This window comes from Diceros bicornis, chromosome 3 (genome assembly GCF_020826845.1).
Source record: "Diceros bicornis minor isolate mBicDic1 chromosome 3, mDicBic1.mat.cur, whole genome shotgun sequence".
Lineage (NCBI taxonomy): Eukaryota > Metazoa > Chordata > Mammalia > Perissodactyla > Rhinocerotidae > Diceros > Diceros bicornis.
Genome location: NC_080742.1, coordinates 65,181,566 through 65,203,205, shown reverse-complemented (window position 1 = coordinate 65,203,205; position 21,640 = coordinate 65,181,566). Strand labels below are relative to the sequence as shown.

The 21,640-nt window shown below is 36.4% G+C and overlaps 1 protein-coding gene across 1 annotated transcript in view; it reads left to right on the top strand.

Annotated features, from left to right (window-relative positions):
- PPP1R3A (protein phosphatase 1 regulatory subunit 3A) overlaps positions 1-21,048 on the top strand; it is a 40,929-nt gene extending 19,881 nt beyond the window's left edge. The window contains exons 2-4 of the mRNA XM_058528648.1: positions 15,543-15,601; positions 15,701-15,825; positions 17,740-21,048. Coding sequence (XP_058384631.1) covers positions 15,543-15,601; positions 15,701-15,825; positions 17,740-20,136 — 2,581 coding nt within the window. The 3' untranslated portion in view covers positions 20,137-21,048. The remainder of the gene's footprint in view (positions 1-15,542; positions 15,602-15,700; positions 15,826-17,739) is intronic.
- The last annotated feature ends 592 nt before the right edge of the window (positions 21,049-21,640 follow it).

Here is a 21,640-nt window from a genome sequence, read left to right as displayed (position 1 = left end):
GGGAATGTGGGTATTAACTTCATCTTTTTGTATAAGTGCAAAAAGTCAACATAGTCATGGCTAATACTTACTGATTACTTGCTGTATGCCAGATACTATGCGGTTTAAATCCATTTCCTGCTTTAACGTGTTACATTGATATGAATACTTGCTCTTCTTACTTGGTTTAATTGCACTTTTTAAAATTATGTTCTCCCTCTCAGGCCCTTCTCTGTTCTCCTTTTCTTTTGTCTACTCCACTACTCTTTTCCCACCCACCTTCAGTCCAAATTCTTCAACTGCTGGTTATCCTATTCACGACTCAGAGTCTCATTTTTAAAAACAAGTAATTTGCTCGTGTTGTTCTTCCTTTAGCCAGTTTGATGTTGGAGGAAAGGATCACATCAAATTTCGTGCTGAAATTTGACTGATTTAGTCAGTGTTCAAGAGGTTTGTAGATGTAAACATGCCTCAGATCAAAGCAGCATGGGCGGAAGGGGAGGAGGTCTTGGAACATGAAGTGGTAGATTCCACATGGGTGTAGAATCTTTTGTGAAGAAATCTGCAACAAAAGGTGGAAGAAAGAAAATAGCTCGCAAAAGGGGTGGGTGAAGGGTTGGCAAAGAAAATGTGTAACAAAATGTGGACGCTTGTGAGGTATGCCTCAGTGCGTTGCGTTAATAATTTGCATATTAAGAAGTCACGAGTCTTCACGTTAATGAATCCCTAACTAGTCTCTGACACAATAGACTGAAAAGTCCCTGGAGGAGTCATTATGGCCTATCATGTCAATGATCCGCATATTAATGACTCTTACATGCTCATCAACAGGTAGCCTAATAGGCTTCCATTGAGTTCTTTTTCATTTGCTTTTTAAATGTATCCTCTCCTCCCTTCCTTTTGTAATACTATTGTGAAGAATTGACAAAAAAGTGCATTAAGATGATTTTAATGTGTGACGTAAGTTCACAAAAGCATTAAATTTAGAAATAATGCTTTAAGACTTACTGAGTCTGCCTAGAAAACTTTTCAAATGCAGTTAAATACAAATCCAGTTTGATAATAGGGTTCTCATTTGGATTTTAACACAAACCATCCAACCCAATTTACCATATTTCTCTTTTCCCTGATATATCAATTTATGCTGTGATTAGCATAAGTAGAAGAGCTAGTTTGAAAACGTTTGTGAAACTGAATTGCTTGAAATTGGAAATGAATTCCAACAGATTTCATTTCATAGAGGTTACTAAACATTTATTAAAACTAAAAAGCAGTAGCTGATAGTATCAAAAATTTGAAAATTTAGAGGAAATACTAGACATATATTAATTGCATAGCAATAAAGAAATGGTGCCAGGATCTAAAAAAATGACTTCATAGCTTTTAAATTAACATTTACTTAAAAGTAGTCACAGGAAGGTGCTGGGTATTTTAACATTTCTAACTTGCTTTGGCGTGCTTTGACTTTTGTTGGTCCCAGCTATAATATTTAAGATATCTGGTGATTTTTCACAAACATAAAACATATGATTTCCTATAAGAAATACTGAAGAATCGCTCTTCCAGTATTTTTATTGAATTATACACCATTTCACCTGATTTACTTTCCAGATAAAGGGAAGAGTACTGATATATGCTTGAAATTCTTTGTCAAGAGACAGGAATGGGACAGAAACTGAGGAAAATGTTGAAGTTTGGCACTTTGTTCCCCATAAAAAATTACAAAATGAACAACCACATGCAAACGTTACTGTCTAGAGGAACAAGAGAGGGCACAGCTGCTCAGGTGGGTGGCTGCAGGTCAGTGCTCTGGTCTCATACCTGTCACCCAGTTCGACAACAGTCCCTTCTGATGATTTGATTTCAAAGTCTGGAAGTCTCATGCCCCTTTGTATTTGCTTCCTCTTCTAACCCTTTCAAACATAACCCTTCTAAACATACACCGGGAATATCAATTTACATTTTAAATTCCCTTTTCTTAAAACACTTTTCAAAACAATATGTAAGCCAAACGCTGTAGAGCTTGGGTGTCAAATCTCAGTGTTTAACAAACCAGATAACTTAGGTGATACTTGTACATCGATTCCACAGAGAAAGCATGTTTCATCAAGATTTCTTTAACTGCAGTTAGCTGGCTCAGTAGTCATGACTGTGATAATGACATTTTATAAAACCACAAACCACTCAATATTATTAATAAAAAAATAATGCCTGAAATTTAGTATGCTTATAAAAAAATAGACATAATACTCTGATAATTTTTGAAGGATGGAGGCGGTATAAAACTTTTAGCAATCACTTTGCAGAGGAATTGTGAAGAATGGGAATGCCAGACTGTTGAGGTAGCAAGATCCTCAGCCGGACAATCACTAGTTACTTGTCACCCACCTGCTCCATGGGAGACAATTACTTCCTTTAAGAACTCAGGTAAAATAAGGACTTCAGGCCAATAAATTTAAGAATTTTTTCCCTGATATCTCTCTGATGTGTATTCTTTAGTTTTTCTCATATCCATCACTTGAAAACATTTACATATTTCTGTCTTGATAGAATATAATTGGCAGGTGTGGCAGAGAAGTCCCTTGGGCCAGGTTTACCTATAAGTCTTCTTCCACTTAAAATTCATGGATTCTGCTTGTAATTACATGTCCCAAAGCAACCTACAATTTTTTTTTGGTTCACACTTGGACCGCCAAGATTCTACTTAATTATGCTCTAGATCCTCACATTTTAGTGCCTCTTTAGAAAGTACACATCTCTACAAAATTGCACGTGGTGCCCAGATTCAATCACAGAATAAAATCTAAATAGTCTTTTTCTCCCTGATTCCTGTGGAGTGAAGTGAGCAAGAAATGGCACCACGTTGATATGTCGAGGCACATTTGAATGGGCAATCCTTGGTAGGAAATAAAGAGTTAGGAAATGAAAAACTTCGGAAAAGAAACTTAGCAAAGAATGCTTCAACAAGGTTATGTTTTTCAGCCACTTCTTTCTCTGTAATTGAAATTTCCCGCATCAAGAAGGAGCAGTAACATTGTTTTCAGTACATTTTCAAGAGCAAGCGCTGAGGCAATGGGCAATGCTCTAATTTAGAAATGGAAATAGAGAAGATTTTTAAGAATATAGTAATTCAATTTTATGGAAAACAGGTAAATGACTGAATAAAACCATCTATTCCTAAGGTTGTGGTATGTTCTCAGTTACTTGAATGCTTGAGCAGTTCACTTGAGTTTACTCAAGGGGCTTGTGGTTTGCCATGGTTTATGATTACATTTCAAAAGTAATAAATTAGCTTGTATAGTATATATTATCCAATACATTTGTTTATCCTAATTAGTTGTAGATATTGGTAATGTTCCACTATTTGAAAAGTATTACCTGGACATGAGTAAAGTAATGTGGAAATAAATCATTCTGTAATCTATATGACAAATAATATAAGACTGGCTCACAAAGTATGCAGGTAGGATTTCAATCAATTTAAACTAATAATGCTGACCACAAGATTTAATTAAGAATTTATCTTTCACTGTATTGCAATTTTAAGTTAACAGTTATTTCTATTGATCCTACTAACATTTACATTTCTTTTGCAAAAAAATTTAAGAAATTTCCAAATTAAACATTTCAAAATTATATTCATAGACTATTCCTATTAGTTACATAAATAAATAAGTCTAAAACTGGAAGACACATTATTTAATATCAAAACCGAGAAGAGCAAATTGGTTTCATTTTGAGCAATCAAGGAGTTGACAGGTAGTGGCTGCCTGGCTGTGTAGAGAAGGGTCACCAGGCTCAATCTGGTCTCAGCAAAGAAATCGCTTCATCTGTCATCAGTGCTTGCATGGCTGCTGGAGAGGGAGGCCAGCATGAGGGTATTGTGTGAGACATCCCTACTCTAATCCAGAGCTTTCACATTGAAGATAAAAAATGTGATGCCTACAAAAACCATGTTCCTTACCATGTTAGTTATTAGTCTCCAGATTCAGCATTTAAGGGAAATTTCAAGCCATTTAAAAATACTTGATTTTTCCTTTGAGATTATTTCTTGCTTCTTGCAATCCCTGTTAATAATGCTGAACTGTCTTCATTTTGTTATCCTTTCTGGCATGATCATCAAGGAATTGAATTTAATTCATCTTTTCATCCTAAATTCCTTCTGCATCATGCCTTTAAATTTTTTTCCTTAGACACTTTTGTTCGTAATTAGACATTTATCTCTCTAATTGTCTCTCTTTTGATCAAATATATCTCTTCTATTTTTGGTTTCATTTCTGATCAAGAGACTACCAGTATTGTAACACCAAACGAATAGATATGATGCTCTAGTAGTTGGTTAGTGTGTTATGAACTCCACCTCTCGTTAAGTACAAGTTTCTGCTTTCCTCCTTCCTCCAACTTATAAAAGACTATAAAATGTCAGAATACTAGAAATTCTTTTTTTAGAGAAATATCACCATAAAATTATGAAAATAATTAGACACAATATGTAATTATTTACCCTTAGGAAAACCTTTTCAGTATTTCTGTGAATATCCACTTATCAGTGCTGGTGCTAGTGTACTCTTCTTAAGTGTCTTTTATAAAATCTCAGATGAGGTGCATGTTATTTCTAATTTAAAAGCTCTCCATTCATTTATTTTCCTTTCTTTCTTGAGGAGAGGAGGTACAGGAAATCGAATGAGACCACAAGCTTTGAACAAAGAGGACAGGCCTGAACTTCTCGAGGAGTTCAACATTTACTTTTTAGCTGTTTATCATAGAGTGAGAGGTGATGCCCAAGAGTTCCACGTCTGGTTCTCTTTAGGCAGTGCTGAGTACTTTCATACAGAGCATTAAGGAGACACAAATACAGCATTCATGACTCACTTTGGAAATGATCCTTTTTTATGCCAACATTTTGATGTCTCTTGGAACAGAGTTACACTTCTGCTGCCTCCAACCTAATCCTGACATTTACCCTGACTGGTTGGGTAATTCCACCACATCAGACTCAGATTGTGTGGAACAGGGCTCTGAGAGCTTTCACTCATATTTTAAGAGACATATGGGCTTTTAGCACAATGGCATTACAGGACCTTAGGAAAAACTATATTATTTCTTATACTAGAACTACTGCATTTTGACAGTGTTAAAATTAAGCATAATTCCAAAAGCAGAAGTGCCACATACCCAGAAACTGCAGTAATATTAACATTGTGCCTAAATCCTGACACTGAATAAATCAATCGGGTAATAACAGAAAGTGTGAATTAGCATTCCTGTGCACACTGTATTTGGAGAGCACACTTTTAAATAAAAGGTTACTTTCACTGAAGATCTAGTGATTTTCCTTGGAGGGTGGTACTCTGATAAGGGCATATTAAAAAAGACTAAGGAGGTATGCTATTATGGGTTGCAAATTTTACTCTTAAAAGTAACTTGTGAATTAAAGATATGAGAGAATGGATTAAACATTAAAAAATGTAGGTAATTCCAAGTAAAAGGAGAAGCATGGGAATTGGATACTCTGCTAGTGTAGAACTATCGATCCCCGTGGTATTTACCACATGTCACTAATAATAACGATAATAGCAGTAGTGATGATAGTAATACATTTATTAAATACTTCCATATATCAAGAACTGTGCTAAATAATTGCCCTGTGTAAGAAGTAGGCAGTATTTTGGAAAAAATGAGACATAGAGAAGTTAAGTGTCTTGTCCAAGGTCACATGGCTTAGTACATGGTAAACAACAGAAAAGACTAAGATTTGCATCCAAGTCTTTCTGCTCTTTTCCACCACAGATTGACCCTCTATGTAAAGACACTGACCAAGAAACTTGAATCGAGTTCTAGCTTGGCTACTCATTGGCTTGTGTGACTTCTGACGTATTGTTGAACTAGGCTTTAGTTCCTTTCTCTATAACATGTTGGGATGGGACTATCCAACTATGAGGTCCCTTACAGATCTGAGATCCTATGAATTCGAGGAATTAGACATAAAAGGTAAAATAAATTTTCTTTAAGTTACATGAGACTCAGAGGTAGAAAGTCTGTAGGACTCAATTTTTGAGTGATTACCAGCTGACTCAGAAACACACGTTATTGTTTGCTTAGAAATTTATTAGATAGGTTACAAATACCTTTCAATTCCTACCTCATCAATGTTTCAGCATTTTATTCTGTAAGGCACACAGACTGGTCTAGTCTTCAATGTATTTCTTCTTTTCTAGGTATATGTGTGATACATAAACAATTATTTTCTCTTGTGCACAGGGCTGCAGCTGTCCTTAACATACTTGGCTGTGACTTGCTAAACAGTCTGAGACACAAAGAGGCACTTTCCGCACCACTTTCCTGGAGTCCTAGAGTGTCTGCCTGTTGCCCTTTTATACGTGTAGTTAGACCAGACACTGGTGTACCTAAAACATCTCTGAGGATTTCCACTCCCCACTCCAGAGATGCTGATTCAGTAGATCTGGTTCCGGGTTGCTGTGTGGGGACTCTGTCTTGTTTATTGTGGTGATCTAGTACAACATTTGGAAATTTGTGGGCACTCAATAAAGAATGCCTGTTCCTTGGCATTCTTTCCGCAAAACACAGTCCATGCCCTCTGAACATCTCACTGTTCCAGGATGAGTCTCTTTCTTCTGTGCTTTCTTATGTTTGAATCTGTGTTCACTCGTTATTCTCTCCACCTGAAGTGACCTTACCATTCTTCTCTAGTTGAGAAACGCCTACTTCCCCCAAAACCTAACTCACAATGTTACTTCCTTTGTGAAAAGTTCCCTGATTCCCCCAACAGAGTGCCCTTCTCATTTCTGTCCTCTCTTTTTTCTCTAAAAGAATATTTATCATATCCCATTACTTACTATAATATGTATCACTTATTATAATAATTGCCTGTTGATATGTCTATTTCCATCATTACATTATAGCTTCCTTGAGGTAAGAAGCTATAGGTTATTCATCTTTGATGTCCCAGTGCTGATTATGATTTATGGCAGATAGTGGGTGTTCAAAATATCTCTTAGAAGAATGAATGACCCTTCTTATGATTAAATAATACAAATGACTGTGTTATATGATTTAAAGTACACTGGAAATGAACTATTTCTCCACAAAATACATATCCTTTTGACTTTTAAATTTCTAAATTTATATTAGAAGATTTTTAATCTTTTGTTTAATTATTTAAACCCATAATTAAAAGCATTGTCCTGAACTTTGGATGGGGTGATGCTTTAAACATTACAAGACATACAAAAATATGCATGCTTTGATTAATTAGAACCTTTTCTGAAATTAAATTTTAATGAGGAAAGAAGAAAAGAACAACATTATGATAATGTTGACAAGAGATGGAGAGAAGGAAAGAGTAGAAAGAATGCTGTCCATCTACCCAGCAGCATTAATGTCACTATTATGTGTCAGGCATTGTGTTAGCCACTGGGAATGCAGATAAATAAGAAACTCCTCTGCTCACAAAGGACTCAGGGAACATAAAGGGGAGAACTAGAAACCCTCAATAATACATTTCATTTGTATCACAATTGTATATAATTCTGGACCCCGTCATCATCAACCATCAAGATCTTTGTCTTTTTCCTCATATTTTCTAAAGCTGTTATCATTATACTCTTTAGAAGTAACTGGTCATATGTCAAATATTTTGAATTCCAGAGTGGGATTTTATCTATAGACATCCTCTGATGTAGGCCAGAGAGCAACCCAGTTGTCTTAATAAATTATCTGAAACTAAAATTCAACTATTTAGATATTTTAAATAATGTAATAAGCACCTGCCAAACTACCACTGAAAACAATACCAGCTTCTATTTCCTTTCCTCATTCTTTCCCCCTAACTTGTGCCACCTGCTGTAACCATAATCTTGAAAATCAAGCTTTCCTTTTCATATAACTTTTTATTATATTCTATGTGTTCCTTGATATATATATATTTAAATTATTTTTGTAATTTTTAGCCTTGTAAAAGAGAACATCCTCTGATGTAAGTTTTAATATTTATATTTAATATTAACATAGTTTAATATTATGTTGCTAAGATTTATCCATATTGTTTTTTGTCTATGTGGTTTATTAATTTTGAGTGCTATATAATATTGTTTTTTGTGATATGCCATAGTTTTGAATCTACTCTTCTGGTGGTGGGCATTTGGGTTGGTTGAAGTTTATGCAGTCAATAGCAATTTTTATCAATTTAAATAGGTATAAAATAGTATCTCCTTGTGGTCTTGATTTGCATTTCTCTGTTCTCTTATAATACCGTCATCCTTTTATGTGCTTATTGGCTACATTTATTTTCTCTTCTGTGAAATGTCTGCCCCTCTCTCCCAATTCTATTGATATGTTTATGCTTTCTTATTGATTTGTAGGAATTTTTTAATATATTCTTGATACTTATTTGTGTTGATTTTGTGTAATGCAAGCATCTTCTCCCAGTTTGTAATTTATATTTTTACCTTATAAAGATGGCTTTTAATGAAGAAAAGTTTTAAATTTTAATAGAGTTAAACTGGCAATCTTTTTTTTTTTAATAGTCACTAGTTTTTTTCTTATTTAGGACAATATTTCCTACTCCAAGGTCTGAAAGATATTCACATACATTTTCTGCTAAGATTTTGAAAGTTTTTGACATTTAAGATCTTATTCTGTCTGGAGTTGATTTTTGAATACACATTGTACCAATTTCATCTTTCCCCATAAGGGTAGCCATTTTCCTTATCTCCATTTACTGAAAAGTCCCTTATTTCTCTGCTATCTGACATGCTACATTTGTCATATACCAAAGTTCTAAATATGTGTGGATCTGTTACTAAGTCCTCAACCCTTTTTTGCTAGTCAGTTTGTCTGTCTTTGTACCAATATAACGGTCTTAATAACTAAATTTTCATAAGAACTCTTGAAATCAGGTAGAGAATTTTCTCCCTGCTCTGCTATTTCTCAGCAATATCCCAGCTATCTTTAGCCCTTTATTTTTCTCTTTAGAATCATGTTTTCAAATTTGGTGAAAAAATTCTTTGGAATTTTGATTAGAATTGAATTGAATCTCTAGATCAATTTGGGAGAGAATTGACATCTTCATAATACCTTCTTCCTATCTATGAACATGGTATATTTCTCAATTTTTCTAGGTCTTTAATATTTCTCGATACAACTTTATTCTTTTCCCTGTAGATGTCTCACACATCTTCTATTAGTGTTTTTCATAGATTTTTAATATAATATTTAAATTTTATCCATTTCAACTTCTCTTTCTTGCATTTATCCCTGAATCTAAGATTTCCCCCACCCACATTTCTGTATTTACATGTTTTTGTAAGACACCAGTATAGTAATACACAGTTTGTTACCTAATTATTTGCCCCCAAAATGAGTTAAAAGCATATTTACTTCTTTTTTATGCAATAGTTTTTTAAAAATTGAACTATTTTAGAGATTGAAGTAGAAAAATGATTTCTAGCATTTTAGTTAGGTAAAAACAAAAGGCTTTAAGTGGCTATTATTTTCCCTCTAAAATTAAATTTTCAATATTATTACAGGAATAAAGAGGAAGCAGGGACTATTAAAGGCTGTTTAATGGTTTATATATTTTTAACCACATAGACATTATGTACATGGAGAAGGGAAGATGTGTCAGCTTGCAATTGGATCCCACAAAAATAAATCTTTGCATAGTTATTGGCCTCATTAAACAATATAGATTTACAGATTAAGTCAGTATCAATTATGTAAATACTATATTTTTCTAGTGAAATTATATTTATGTAGACACATTGTTTTCATTTATGGACCCACTGGAAGGTATCAAATAGTTTTGATAAAGTTAAAATTAAGCGTCATAAATATGTACAAAACTGAATTACCTTCCTACGTAATCAGGGTGGAAGAATTCACAATTTTCTTATGATTTGTTAAAATAAGATTAGCATTTTTGGGATTTGGATCAACATTGTCCCTGCAATGAAGACTAGATTCTATGACAAAAATTTATCAGCCATTGCCAACTCGCTAGATTTCTTTTATTGCAGAAAAGGTCATTGAGAAAAGTCACTAGAAGAAAATTCAGCTGAGACAGTACAATAAAATGTGACTACTGGGCCAATCATTTCTAACAGACTGACTTATGATGTAACTATACACAAAGTGGGCTTTTTCACCAACATCTTTCCTGCTGAGCATCATGGACAAATCCAAATTTTAATGATTCCACAAATACAACTACAAACAGATTACATTTGAAGGAAAAAGCTATTTATCTTTTTCAATCAGTATGCGGAATACAATAGAAAAGGGAGCATAATCCGAATCATTTTATATATGGTCTTTATTATGTTGAGGTACTTTCCTTCTATACCCATTTTATTCAGAGTTTTTATCATAAATGGATGCTGTATCTTGTCAAATGCTTTCTCTGCATCTATTGAGATGATCATGTGATTTTTGTTCTTCATTTTATTAATGTGGTGTATTACGTTGATTGATTTGCGAATGTTAAACCATCCCTGCATACCTGGAATAAATCCCACTTGATCATGGTGTATAATCTTTTTAACGTATTGTTGTATGCGATTTGCTAGTATTTTGTTGAGGATTTTCGCATCGATGTTCATCAGTGATATTGGCCTGTAATTTTCTTTTTTTTGTGTTGTCCTTGTCTGGTTTTGGTATCAGGGTAATGTCAGCTTCGTAGAATGAGTTAGGGAGCTTCCCACCCTCCTCAATTTGTTGGAAGAGTTTGAGAAGGATAGGTATTAAGTCTTCTTTGAATGTTTGGTAGAATTCACCAGGGAAGCCGTCTGGTCCTGGACTTTTATTTTTGGGGAGGTTTTTGATTACTGTTTCGATCTCCTTACCGGTGATTGGTCTATTCAAATTCTCTACTTCTTCTTGACCCAGTTTTGGAAGGCGGTATGATTCTAAGAATTTATCCATTTCTTCCAGATTGTCGAATTGGTTGGCATATAGCTTTTCATAGTATTCTCTTATAATCTTTTGTATTTCTGAGGTGTCTGTTGTAACCTCTCCTCTTTCATTTCTGATTTTACTTATTTGTGCCTTCTCTCTTTTTTTCTCGGTGAGTCTAGCTAAAGGTTTGTCAATTTTGTTGATCTTTTCAAAGAACCAGCTCTTGGTTTTATTAATTTTTTCTATTGTTTTTTTGGTCTCTATTTCATTTATTTCTGCTCTGATTTTTATTATTTCCCTTCTTCTACTGATTTTGGGCTTTGTTTGTTCTTCTTTTTCCAGTTCCTTTAGGTGCATTGTTAGATTGTTTATTTGAGATTTTTCTTGTTTGTTGAGATAGGCCTGTATCGCTATAAACTTCCCTCTTAGAACCGCTTTTGCTGTATCCCATAAATTCTGGCATGTCGTATTTTCATTTTCATTTGTCTCCAGGTATTTTTTGATTTCTTCTTTGATTTCTTCGTTAACCCAGTCGTTGTTCAGTAGCATTTTGTTTAATCTCCATGTATTTGTGGCTTTTCTGATTTTCTTCTTATAGTTGATTTCTAGTTTCATACCGTTGTGGTCAGAAAAGATGCTTGGTATTATTTCAATCTTCTTAAATTTATGGAGACTTGTTTTGTGGCCTAATATGTGATCAATCCTGGAGAATGTTCCATGCGCATTTGAAAAGAACGTGTATTCTTCGGTTTGTGGATGGAATGCTCTGTATATATCTACTAGGTCCATCTGTTCTAGTGTGTCGTTTAAGGCCAATGTTTCCTTATTGATCTTCTGTTTGGATGATCTATCCGTTGGTGTAAGTGGAGTGTTGAAGTCCCCTACTATTATTGTGTTACTGTCTATTTCCGTTTTTATGTCTGTTAATAATCGCTTTATATATTTAGGTGCACCTACATTGGGTGCGTAGATATTTACAAGTGTTACATCCTCTTGTTGGATTGTTCCCTTGATCATTATGTAATGACCTTCTTTGTCTCTTTTTACAGTTTTTGTTTTAAAGTCTATTTTGTCTGATATGAGTACTGCTACCCCAGCTTTCTTTTCATTGCCATTTGCGTGGAGTATCTTTTTCCATCCCTTCACTTTCAGTTTGTGAGTGTCTTTAGGTCTGAAGCGTGTCTCTTGTATGCAGCATATGTATGGGTCTTGTTTTTTTATCCAGTCAGCCACCCTATGCCTTTTAATGGGAGCATTTAGTCCATTGATGTTTAAAGTAGCTATTGATAAGTATGTACTTACTGCCATTTCTTAACTTTTTTTTTTTTTTCTCAGTGTTTTAGTAGTCCTTCTCTGTTCCTTACTTCTTCTATACAGAATTGATGGTCACTTTAGTTTGACCTCTGTCTGAAAGCTGTACTCTTTAACTCCCCTCCTCCCTCCTTTTATGTTTTTAATATCATATCTAACCTCTTTTTTGTGCATTTGTATCCATTACGTTCTAATCATGGAAATAGATAATTTTTCCTATTTGTGGTCTTCTCTTTTCCCCTTAAATCAGTCCCTTTAACATTTCTTGTAGCACTGGTTTCTTGGTGACAAACTCCTTTAATTTTTGCTTATCTGGGAAAATTTTGATCTCTCCTTCCATTTTGAATGATAACCTCGCTGGGTAGAGTATTCTTGGCTGTAAGTTTTTTCCTTTTAGCACTTTAAATATATGGTGCCATTCTCTTCTAGCCTGTAAGGTTTCTGCTGAGAAGTCAGCTGATAGCCTTATGGGGTTTCCTTTGTATGTAACTTGACATTCTCTTGCGGCTTTTAGGATTCTCTCTTTATCTTTAATTCTGGACATTTTGATTATGATGTGTCTTGGTGTGGGCCTCTTTGGGTTTATCTTGTTTGGGGCTCTCTGTGCTTTCTGTACCTGGATGTCTGTTTCCTTCCTTAGGTTAGGGAAGTTTTCATCTATTATTTCTTGAAATAGATTCTCTGCCCCCTTGTCTCGTTCTTCTCCTTCCAGGACACCTATAACATGGATGTTAGTGCGCTTGATGTTGTCCCAGAGGTCCCTTAGACTGTCCTCACTCTTTTTAATTCTTTTCTCTCTTACCTGTTCACCTTGGGTAATTTCTTCTAGTCTTTCTTCCAGCTCACAGATCCGTTCTTCTGTATCCTCTACTCTGCTTTTGAGTCCCTCTAATGAATTTTTCATTTCCAGTATTGTATTCTTCATTTCTGATTGGTTCTTTTTTATATCTTCCATTTCTTTGTTGACATTCTCACTGAGTTCATCTATTCTTCTCCCCAGATCTGTGAGCATCCTTAACACTCTTTGTTTGAACTCTCTGTCGGGTAGGTTGCTCATTTCTGTTTCACTTAGTTCCTTTCCTGGGGTTTTGTCCTGTTCCCTTACTTGGAATGTATTCTTTTGCCTCCTCATTTTGCCTCTTTCCCTGTGCTTGTGTCTACGTATTAGGTAGGTCAGCTACGTCTCCTGCTCTTGGATAGGTGACCTTATACAAGTGATGCCTTAGGAGGCTTCCAGTGTGCTTCTCTCAGTTCTCAATGTTCCAGGGGTGGCCCCTGTGTGGGCTACGTGTGCCCTTCTATTGTGACCTGTTAGCTCTCCCTATAGGCGCCCAGGGAGGCTGAGTTATGCTCCTGGCCAGCTGTTGTAATGCTCAGCTGCTTGTAGTTGTTGTGGGCCCTTCAGTCTCTTTATCAGGTGTGGGGAGCCCCAGCACAGTTGGCTGTAAGTTCTAATACCACATTTGTGTTGCAGTATTTCTTTTAACTGAGTAGGCCCCCAGCGTGGCAGGTTGTTAGGCTCAGGGCCTTACAATTGCAGTAAGCCTCTAGCCTAATATGTCTCTTGTCAGCTCTCTGAGGATTGCAGCTGGGTGGGGCTGGCCTCAGGCACAGGAGCACCCAATTGTTTCAGGCTTTGGAAGGTGGGGCAAACCTCCTATGTGGATCTTTGAGAAGCACAAGTCTTCTGCAGCTGACAAGCCCTGCCGCCCACAGGTCCACACACACAGTCAACACAGTCCTGCCCCGTGTGAGCGCCCCGACCTCCCGAAGCGGACCCAGTCTCTCCACGGCGGGAGCCCCACACACTCCGCCACCGCCCCACACTCCCCACCCGCTCCTTGTGCACACCCTGCCCCGCTCAAGTCGGCTCAGTTGCCAGGCTGCAGAGAATCCAGTCACCAATCTATGCAGGCCCACAAGTTGCCTGAGGGCTTGTTGTTGGGTGGGGCCAGTGTCTAGGGTGGGCTGCCTGCCCTGGCTGAGCTGGATTAAATCGGTGCTCTAGCGGGTGGGGCAGACCCTGGGCTAGCAGGCCTCAGGGAGAACTCCAATGGCGTCTGTGTCAGCATGCCCACACCAGGCCACAACAATGGCTGCCGCCAATGTCCCAGTCCCTGGAGAGGTCTCACCCCTCACCGAGATGCACTCAGGGCCTATTAGGTGAGTCTCTTGTCACCTAAGCACTGTGCGCCTTTCTTTCTGGTGATTTTAGGATGCTCTCTGAAACGGGTGAGTTTGCACGCGGGCCCTTTAAGAGCCAGTTTTAGTTTCTTTGTGAACCGGGTTTTCTGGGGGTGCTCCCCGATGTTTTAGTAGCAGGCAAAGTCAGATATTATGCCGCTGGTGTCGATTGTGCTGGGTCCACAAAATGCCCACAGCGGGGGCTCTCCCCGGCTCAGGGCCCCGCGCCTCCAGGGAGGCTGCGTACCTGTGGGCTGCTCCCGGGCGGCTGTGAGGCTGGCGGCTTGTGAAGGCGGCGTTTTTCCTCTCCAGAAGGGAGTCTCTGCGTCTTTTACCCCAGTTAGGATTGTCCGTTGTTGCAGGAGTTCCTCTTATCCAGTTTTCAGTTCTGTCTCAGGGGTAATTTTTCCACGAGTAGTTGTCAATTGGCTGTGTCCACAGGAGGAGGTGAGTTCAGAGTCTCCCTACGCCGCCGTCTTGACTCCGCCTCCGGAATCATTTTAAATAAAGAAAATATAAGCTTTCATATAAATGATCTGAAGTCTTGGTTATAAAATGGGCCTTTGGCAATACACATACAAAATCTTTTAACTGAATATAAATTTACCTGCCTTTCAGTTTTTAGTAAGTTTGTTTTCTTTTCTTTTTTTCTGGAAACAGAGAGTTAATATTATGTCAGTCCAACTGAAAGAATTTTGAATAAAATGAAATACAAAGAAATTAATAATTGGAACGTTAGAAAGAAATTTCCACGACCACAAATAGACTGTCAGTTCATAAAACTTTATCATTTTCTTTTCTCTTTATCAAGAGAAAAGTGTCCTCACTTGAAAAGATTAAATTCATGAGTGATGGAATAATCTGCATTTACATATATTTTTACTTTGGTTATATAAGTTTTAATATGAATAACAATATTATTTAGAAATATGAGGTGGCGTGAATTATTTTTAAAATTTTCTACGACTGTATTTACTGTTGCATCATTTTAAGAGATCAATTTTATTTAAAAAATATACAAAATAATGCAAGAAACTATGAAAGGTTATATTATATTTATTTGGCTTATTATTGGTTTGAAGTTTCCTCTTATAAAAACACTTAAAATATGTAGTCCCAGAAAAATGTATAACCTTTTGTTTTAAATTTAACAGTAAAGAAGAATCATCAGTAACATCAGATGAGGATAACTCTGAGAATTCAAAAATTACAGGTAATATTTCTTATTTAATTTTTAAACAAAATCTGTCTCTTTTGTTAAAGCTTACAATTATAACAATCTTACAAAGGTACGATTATATTAACTTTTCAGATACCTATATCCCAACAATTGTTTGTTCTCATGAGGACAAGGAAGACTTGGAAACCAGTAATCAAAACGTAAAAGATGTAAACAGGGAACACGATGAACATAATGAAAAAGAATTAGAGTTGATGGTAAGTGTTCTGGTTGCCACGGTATTAGAGAAGATGAATCCATTTATGCTTCAAAGACGCTTCAATGCCTGCCTTTCAATAGCTTCAACTAATATAATTTGCAAATGTGAAAGCACAGCCTATTCTGTCTCCAGCTTGATCAACAAGGCACTTTGATTTCAGTATGTTGCTTCTGGTCTCTGCAGTGGTAAATTAATGACATTCATTTCTTATCTCTTTACCAGCGGCTCTGAGTAATAGTTTGTAGGAATGACAGAAGAGGTAGCACTATCCTGATGTGCATTTCTAATCTTTGTGACAAGTGTACACTTAGCATAACCTCGTCTGTAAAATGAGAGGGCTGGACTAGATGATTATTAGGGTTCTGCCCAGCTCTACAAATCTGATTCTTGCATTGAGCAGCATTTTTTTTTTTTTTTACTTACTTCCATCTTTGTGAGATTCTCAAAGTTCTATATCATTGGGAAGGATTAAATTACCAAATGTGGAGAAAATAGCCTGGGCTGTATTTTTTAAACAGGAAGCAAACTCAGTACTGTACAACTTAGTATTAAATTTGTTATCGTAAATTTCACACTTGGTGAACATTCAATCTATTTGGAATTTGAGGGGGGGGATGGTTTAGATAGCATTTTTATCACAAAGGAAGAAATAGGAGTAAATGAGACACATAATGCAATTTATCCTTTACCGTATTTGGTTGGCGCTCATATGATTAGGATACATGGATTCATAATCATCTAAGATTAAAATGACATTTGCCTCTTCAAGTGTCAGTGCTGAAACAGATAAGAAATAGACCTCATCTCTTTCCCCACACATTCCACCTTTTCTATAGTGATATGGAAGCTGCATCACTAAAGTATGCAATTTACTTTGCTCCAACTTTAAGAAACTACAAAGTTGTCACCCATTGTGAGAATTCTCACCAGCTGAAAGTTAACATCGCCATTTTTTTTCAAACCACAGAATTTAATGAAACGGTCCTGAAAAATCACATACTTCACCAATACACCTCATTACAATGAGCAGGCTCAAATATAAAAGTTTGTTTAGAAGTTACTGAGATTGTACGTCCAATAAATGAACAGGGAGCTGTAATTTAGATGCTAATTTGCTCCATGCTGACGTTAATGCATAAAGCAATGAAGCTCTATAATAGATGGAAATACAACCAAATCTGTGGAACCCACAGGCATTGGCTTACAAGACAGCTGTGCAGTTGACAAGTAACATGAGCCTTATGTGAGAAGAAGGGGAAAGCGTAAGATTTGCATATAATTATTGAGATCATGCAAATGTCAGTTATGAGGAGAAAAAAAAAAACACAGCCATCTCACTGTTAAATTCTGACAGTTGGCATCACTGAAGAGCTCAAATACATTTGAGTACCAGTTGGCAGAGGGTCATTAAAACAGAATTTGCAGAGACATTAACTCCCTCACTTTTCTTTGAGTGACGTTTTGCTATTAATAGTTTGCAGAGGCTTTGCAGAAAACATATTAATAAGAGAAACTGTACTAGGGGCACCTACAGCAAGTATAAATGCAGCAAGGGGCACCCAGGAAGCTGCTTTCTAATTGATTAGCATAGAGCTATCAATGTGTATATCCTAAGTGAGGAGAAAGTGCAATGACAAGCGAGAATAGTTGAATAATACAATGTGATATTTGGAAGCTGGGAAGGGGAGTGATTAATTTTGGCCCCTTTTCTTATTAATTTCATTCCCAAGTCATAGCCTACAAGGATCCCCCCAAAACATCCGGCTTCCAGAATTTGTATGAAATTCACGAATGAAATGAGTAAAGGAAATTTACTAGATAATTACTAGCCAAGTTAGTGAGACCTATCTAACTCATTTTGTATATTTTAAATCATTTGGTCATTATTTTTTTGTTGTTTTTATCCCTTAAGATAAATCAACACTTAATAAGAAGTACTACTTCCAGAGACGAAAAAAATACACTTTCAACCGATCCAGTTGATTTTCCAAATAAAGCCGAGGGGTTAGAGAAGAAGCAAATCCATGGTGAAGTATACACTGACTTGTTTAAAAGGCCTTTGTCCCCAAGTTCATCAGCAGAAAGCTCCTTAAAGGGAGATTTTTCCCACAATGAAAAGTGTTCCTCAGGAAATGAGTGTAGTCGTCAACCTTCAGAGGAAATTACTTCAGATACGGGAGAAATCACGCGATCATTGGGAGAGACTAGTAGTGACGAATTAGTGCAATTACATATCGGCAGCAAAGAAGTACTGGATGATAATGCTAATCCAGCCCAAGGGAGAGGCAGAGTGCAAATATATTGTCCCGCCTCAGGTCACCTAATGGCAGACAACCTTAATAAAAAACATGAAGGAGGAGCTAAGAAAATTGAAATAAAAGATTGGGAACGTTTAAGAGGAGATTTCCACTCGGATTTCCATTCAGAAGAATCAATAGAAAAAGGATCTTCCAAGAAAGATTATGACAATGGTAAGAATGAGGTGAAGGAGCAAAGAATACATTTAGGTGTTAGTGAAAAACAAAGCAAAACTTTTCAATCAATCTTACATGACCAAGCAAGGAAGATCGGCCACTCTGAAATAAATGTGGAAGGGATTGGAGCTAGTAACAAAGACCTGACTGTTCTGCCCAGTAAAGATACCACAATTTCCTCCCAGGCAATCAGATCAGATACACTTCATTCACCAAGGACAAATCTAAGCTGGGAAGAAACTGTTTTAACAACCCCAGAGCGTAATCTCTCAACTAGTGAAGGCACTACTTTAGGAGGGCCATCTGGTCAAGGTTGTTCATCAAGAAATGGACATGTTTGGAGGAATCCTTATCTTTTCCAAGTTGAAGAAGAAAAATCAGATTGGATTAATCCTAAAGATCAGAATAAGAACACACAGCATAAACAAATTTGGAATGTTCTGGAAAGTCAGGGGGAACCAAGAGAGAGTAAGACAAATATAACAGAGCAGATCAAAGAACAAGCAGATTGTGAAGACATGTGGGAAAAAAGAGATAATACAAGGAGTTTGAAAGCTACTCCTACAGAAGAATTGTTTACCTGCCAAGAAACACTGAGCTGTGAACTGTCTTCTCTAGCTGATCATGGTATTACTGAGAAAGCAGAAGCAGGTACAGCTTATATAATTAAGACAACATCAGAAAGTACTCTAGAAAGCACGTCTGCTAGAGAAAAAGCAATAATTGCTAAGCTACCTCAAGAGACAACACGAAGTGACAGGCCCATCGAGATAAAGGAAACAGCGTTTGATCCACATGAAGGGAGAAATGATGATTCACATTATGCCCTTTGTCAAGGAGATACAGTAGGTGTAATCTATGTCAATGATTTTGAAAAGGAATCACGTTTAGGTATTTGTAATGTACGTGTAGATGAAATGGAGAAGCAAGAAACCATATCTATGTACAATCCTGGGAAGACACATGACAGGGAGAAACGTGGCATTGGAAATATAATATGTGTAGAAGAATCCTTACAGGCCATTACAGGCAATGAAAAAGCAGCCTCAAAACAAGATTTACATTTGGGAATGTTACCAACAGAAAAAAAAATATTTCCAGAAAATAGAGATCGTGGGCAGGTCCAAGAATTATCAAAGAAAATGGATATAGATGCCGTTATTCATTCTGCTTTAAATTCAGACACTAATAGGGCTTCTCAGAATGGCTCTCACATTTCCAATCACCATGCTAAAACTTCAGTGCCATCTCATGAACAGGCAATTGCTGTAGAGAATACAATTACTACCATGACTCTCCAATCTATTTCTAGTAAATCAGAATATAATTGTAAGCCAACAAATGAGAACCAGGGTATTGAAAAGCACCCTCATCGTGGGTCTATACCTGAGGAAGTTTCCAGTTCAGAAACAGTGACATCAGGCAGTAGGAGAGAAAGATGCATAGGCCAGATTTTCCAACAAGGAGAATGTAGTGTGGAAAAATCTCCAGGGCCAATGATTTTAATCAGTGAAGATTTCGAGAACATGGAAGAGGCAAGGCATAAAAATGAAGGATTAATAAACTCTAGGCAATCACTGTCCTCTTCAGGTGACAAGCAATCTGAGGGCTCTGCTTCTACTAGTCTCCCTGCCCAGGGAAGTCAAGCTCAAAGCAATGAATCTCTGCTTTCAAAATACACCAACTCCAGAATACCTTATTTCCTTTTGTTTCTGATATTTCTTATAACCATCTACCAGTATGACTTAATGATCGGCTTGGCGTTCTACCTTTTGTCGTTGTACTGGCTATCCTGGGAAGGAGGAAGACAAAAAGAGTTTGTCAAAAAGAAGTAACCTCAGCACTATTATTATTCTCTCTTAAAAGATAAGCTATTTAGCCCCAAACATTTAGAATGGTGAAAGAGACTATTCATTGTTCAAAGAGCCAGTGCAGTTTTTCTCTTGAAGGATCATTTAAAAAGGAATGCGTATGAAGTTTGCTCCTTCATATAAGTAATTATTCTATATAGGACCATTATGTTTGGATCATTAAATACCTATATGAATATGAGATCTGAAGCACGTCAAGTTGAAATTAGGTACAGCTGTTGCTCCTTAGCAGGCTATGAAGTTGCAATGCTTCACGTCTCTTCACATCTCTTAAAGTGCCATTTCTTGCATTCATTTCTTTTGCAGTAAAGCTTCAATTTTTTTTTCCCCTGAGAGTATTTTTCCCCCTATGGTTTTTAAAAATAGATAAAACATGGACAATGGCAGAGGACATTTTTTGGTCTTTTAGTATTGACCATGAAATTTGCATTTACCGCAGTATCATTTATCAGCACATTTTATAGATCAAATCTTTCAACTTTGATTTCATATTTTTAAGAACAACACCTGTGTATATTGAAATGTGTAAACTGAAATTCAAGAAACACATTGTTTGCTTGAATAATACTTTATAAACATACATACCTTTTACCTGCTTTATACCTACAAAGTGAGGACATTCGTAAGCCAAATCCGGCAAAGACTGAAACAATTGGGAGGTGATCTTTCAATTCTGCAAAATTTTGTGGGTGGCCTGTGTGTAAGCAATGTTTTTCTCTTGTAAAAGGAGACTGTATAACACAGCTGAACAATTTCAATGTCAACTGTTATTCAGAGTTGAAAATTTAAATTAAAAGTTCCACAAGCACTGATCCAGAATGAATTTGTACCTGTAAAGCAAAAAGCATTAAATGATAATAACAATTAAAAAAGATTTCCAAACAAACTATTCTACTTGGTAGTATTTTTTGTCCTCAAACAAATTTTTAATCTTTTCTCATTATAAGACAATAAATTGTTCCCCAAGCTGCCTTTAGAGAACAAACAACCATTTGTGGTATTTATTATATAATTAACAGGTTGTTAGATGATAACTCACCATTTTAAGTAGGCAAATATGTGGACGTGGAAATCGACTGATGGAGAAATGAATACTGAGTAGAGCAGTGACTTTGGCTGCTGTTGTTACTATGGCTAAGTATGTGAAATAATGGAACTAATCATTTTAGTCACGTAAGGGTAATGCAAAGATTCTTATACAATTGATTTCAACAACCATTTAATGAATGACTACCCTGTGCTCTGTTCTATGGCAGAGCACTTCCTTTGATACCCTGAATTTCTAGTCCTCAGGGAGGAGGCATAGGTACATAGTTACCAGGAATATGGAAGAGAGTCACATTGAGGGAGCCCATTTGGGTGATTCCTTTTTCATAGGAACTTCTTTCATAGAGCATGTAACATGGATTTCCAGAGAGAAAAAGTAATCTACTTATTTACCTATAAAGGTAAATTTAATGTGTAAAAG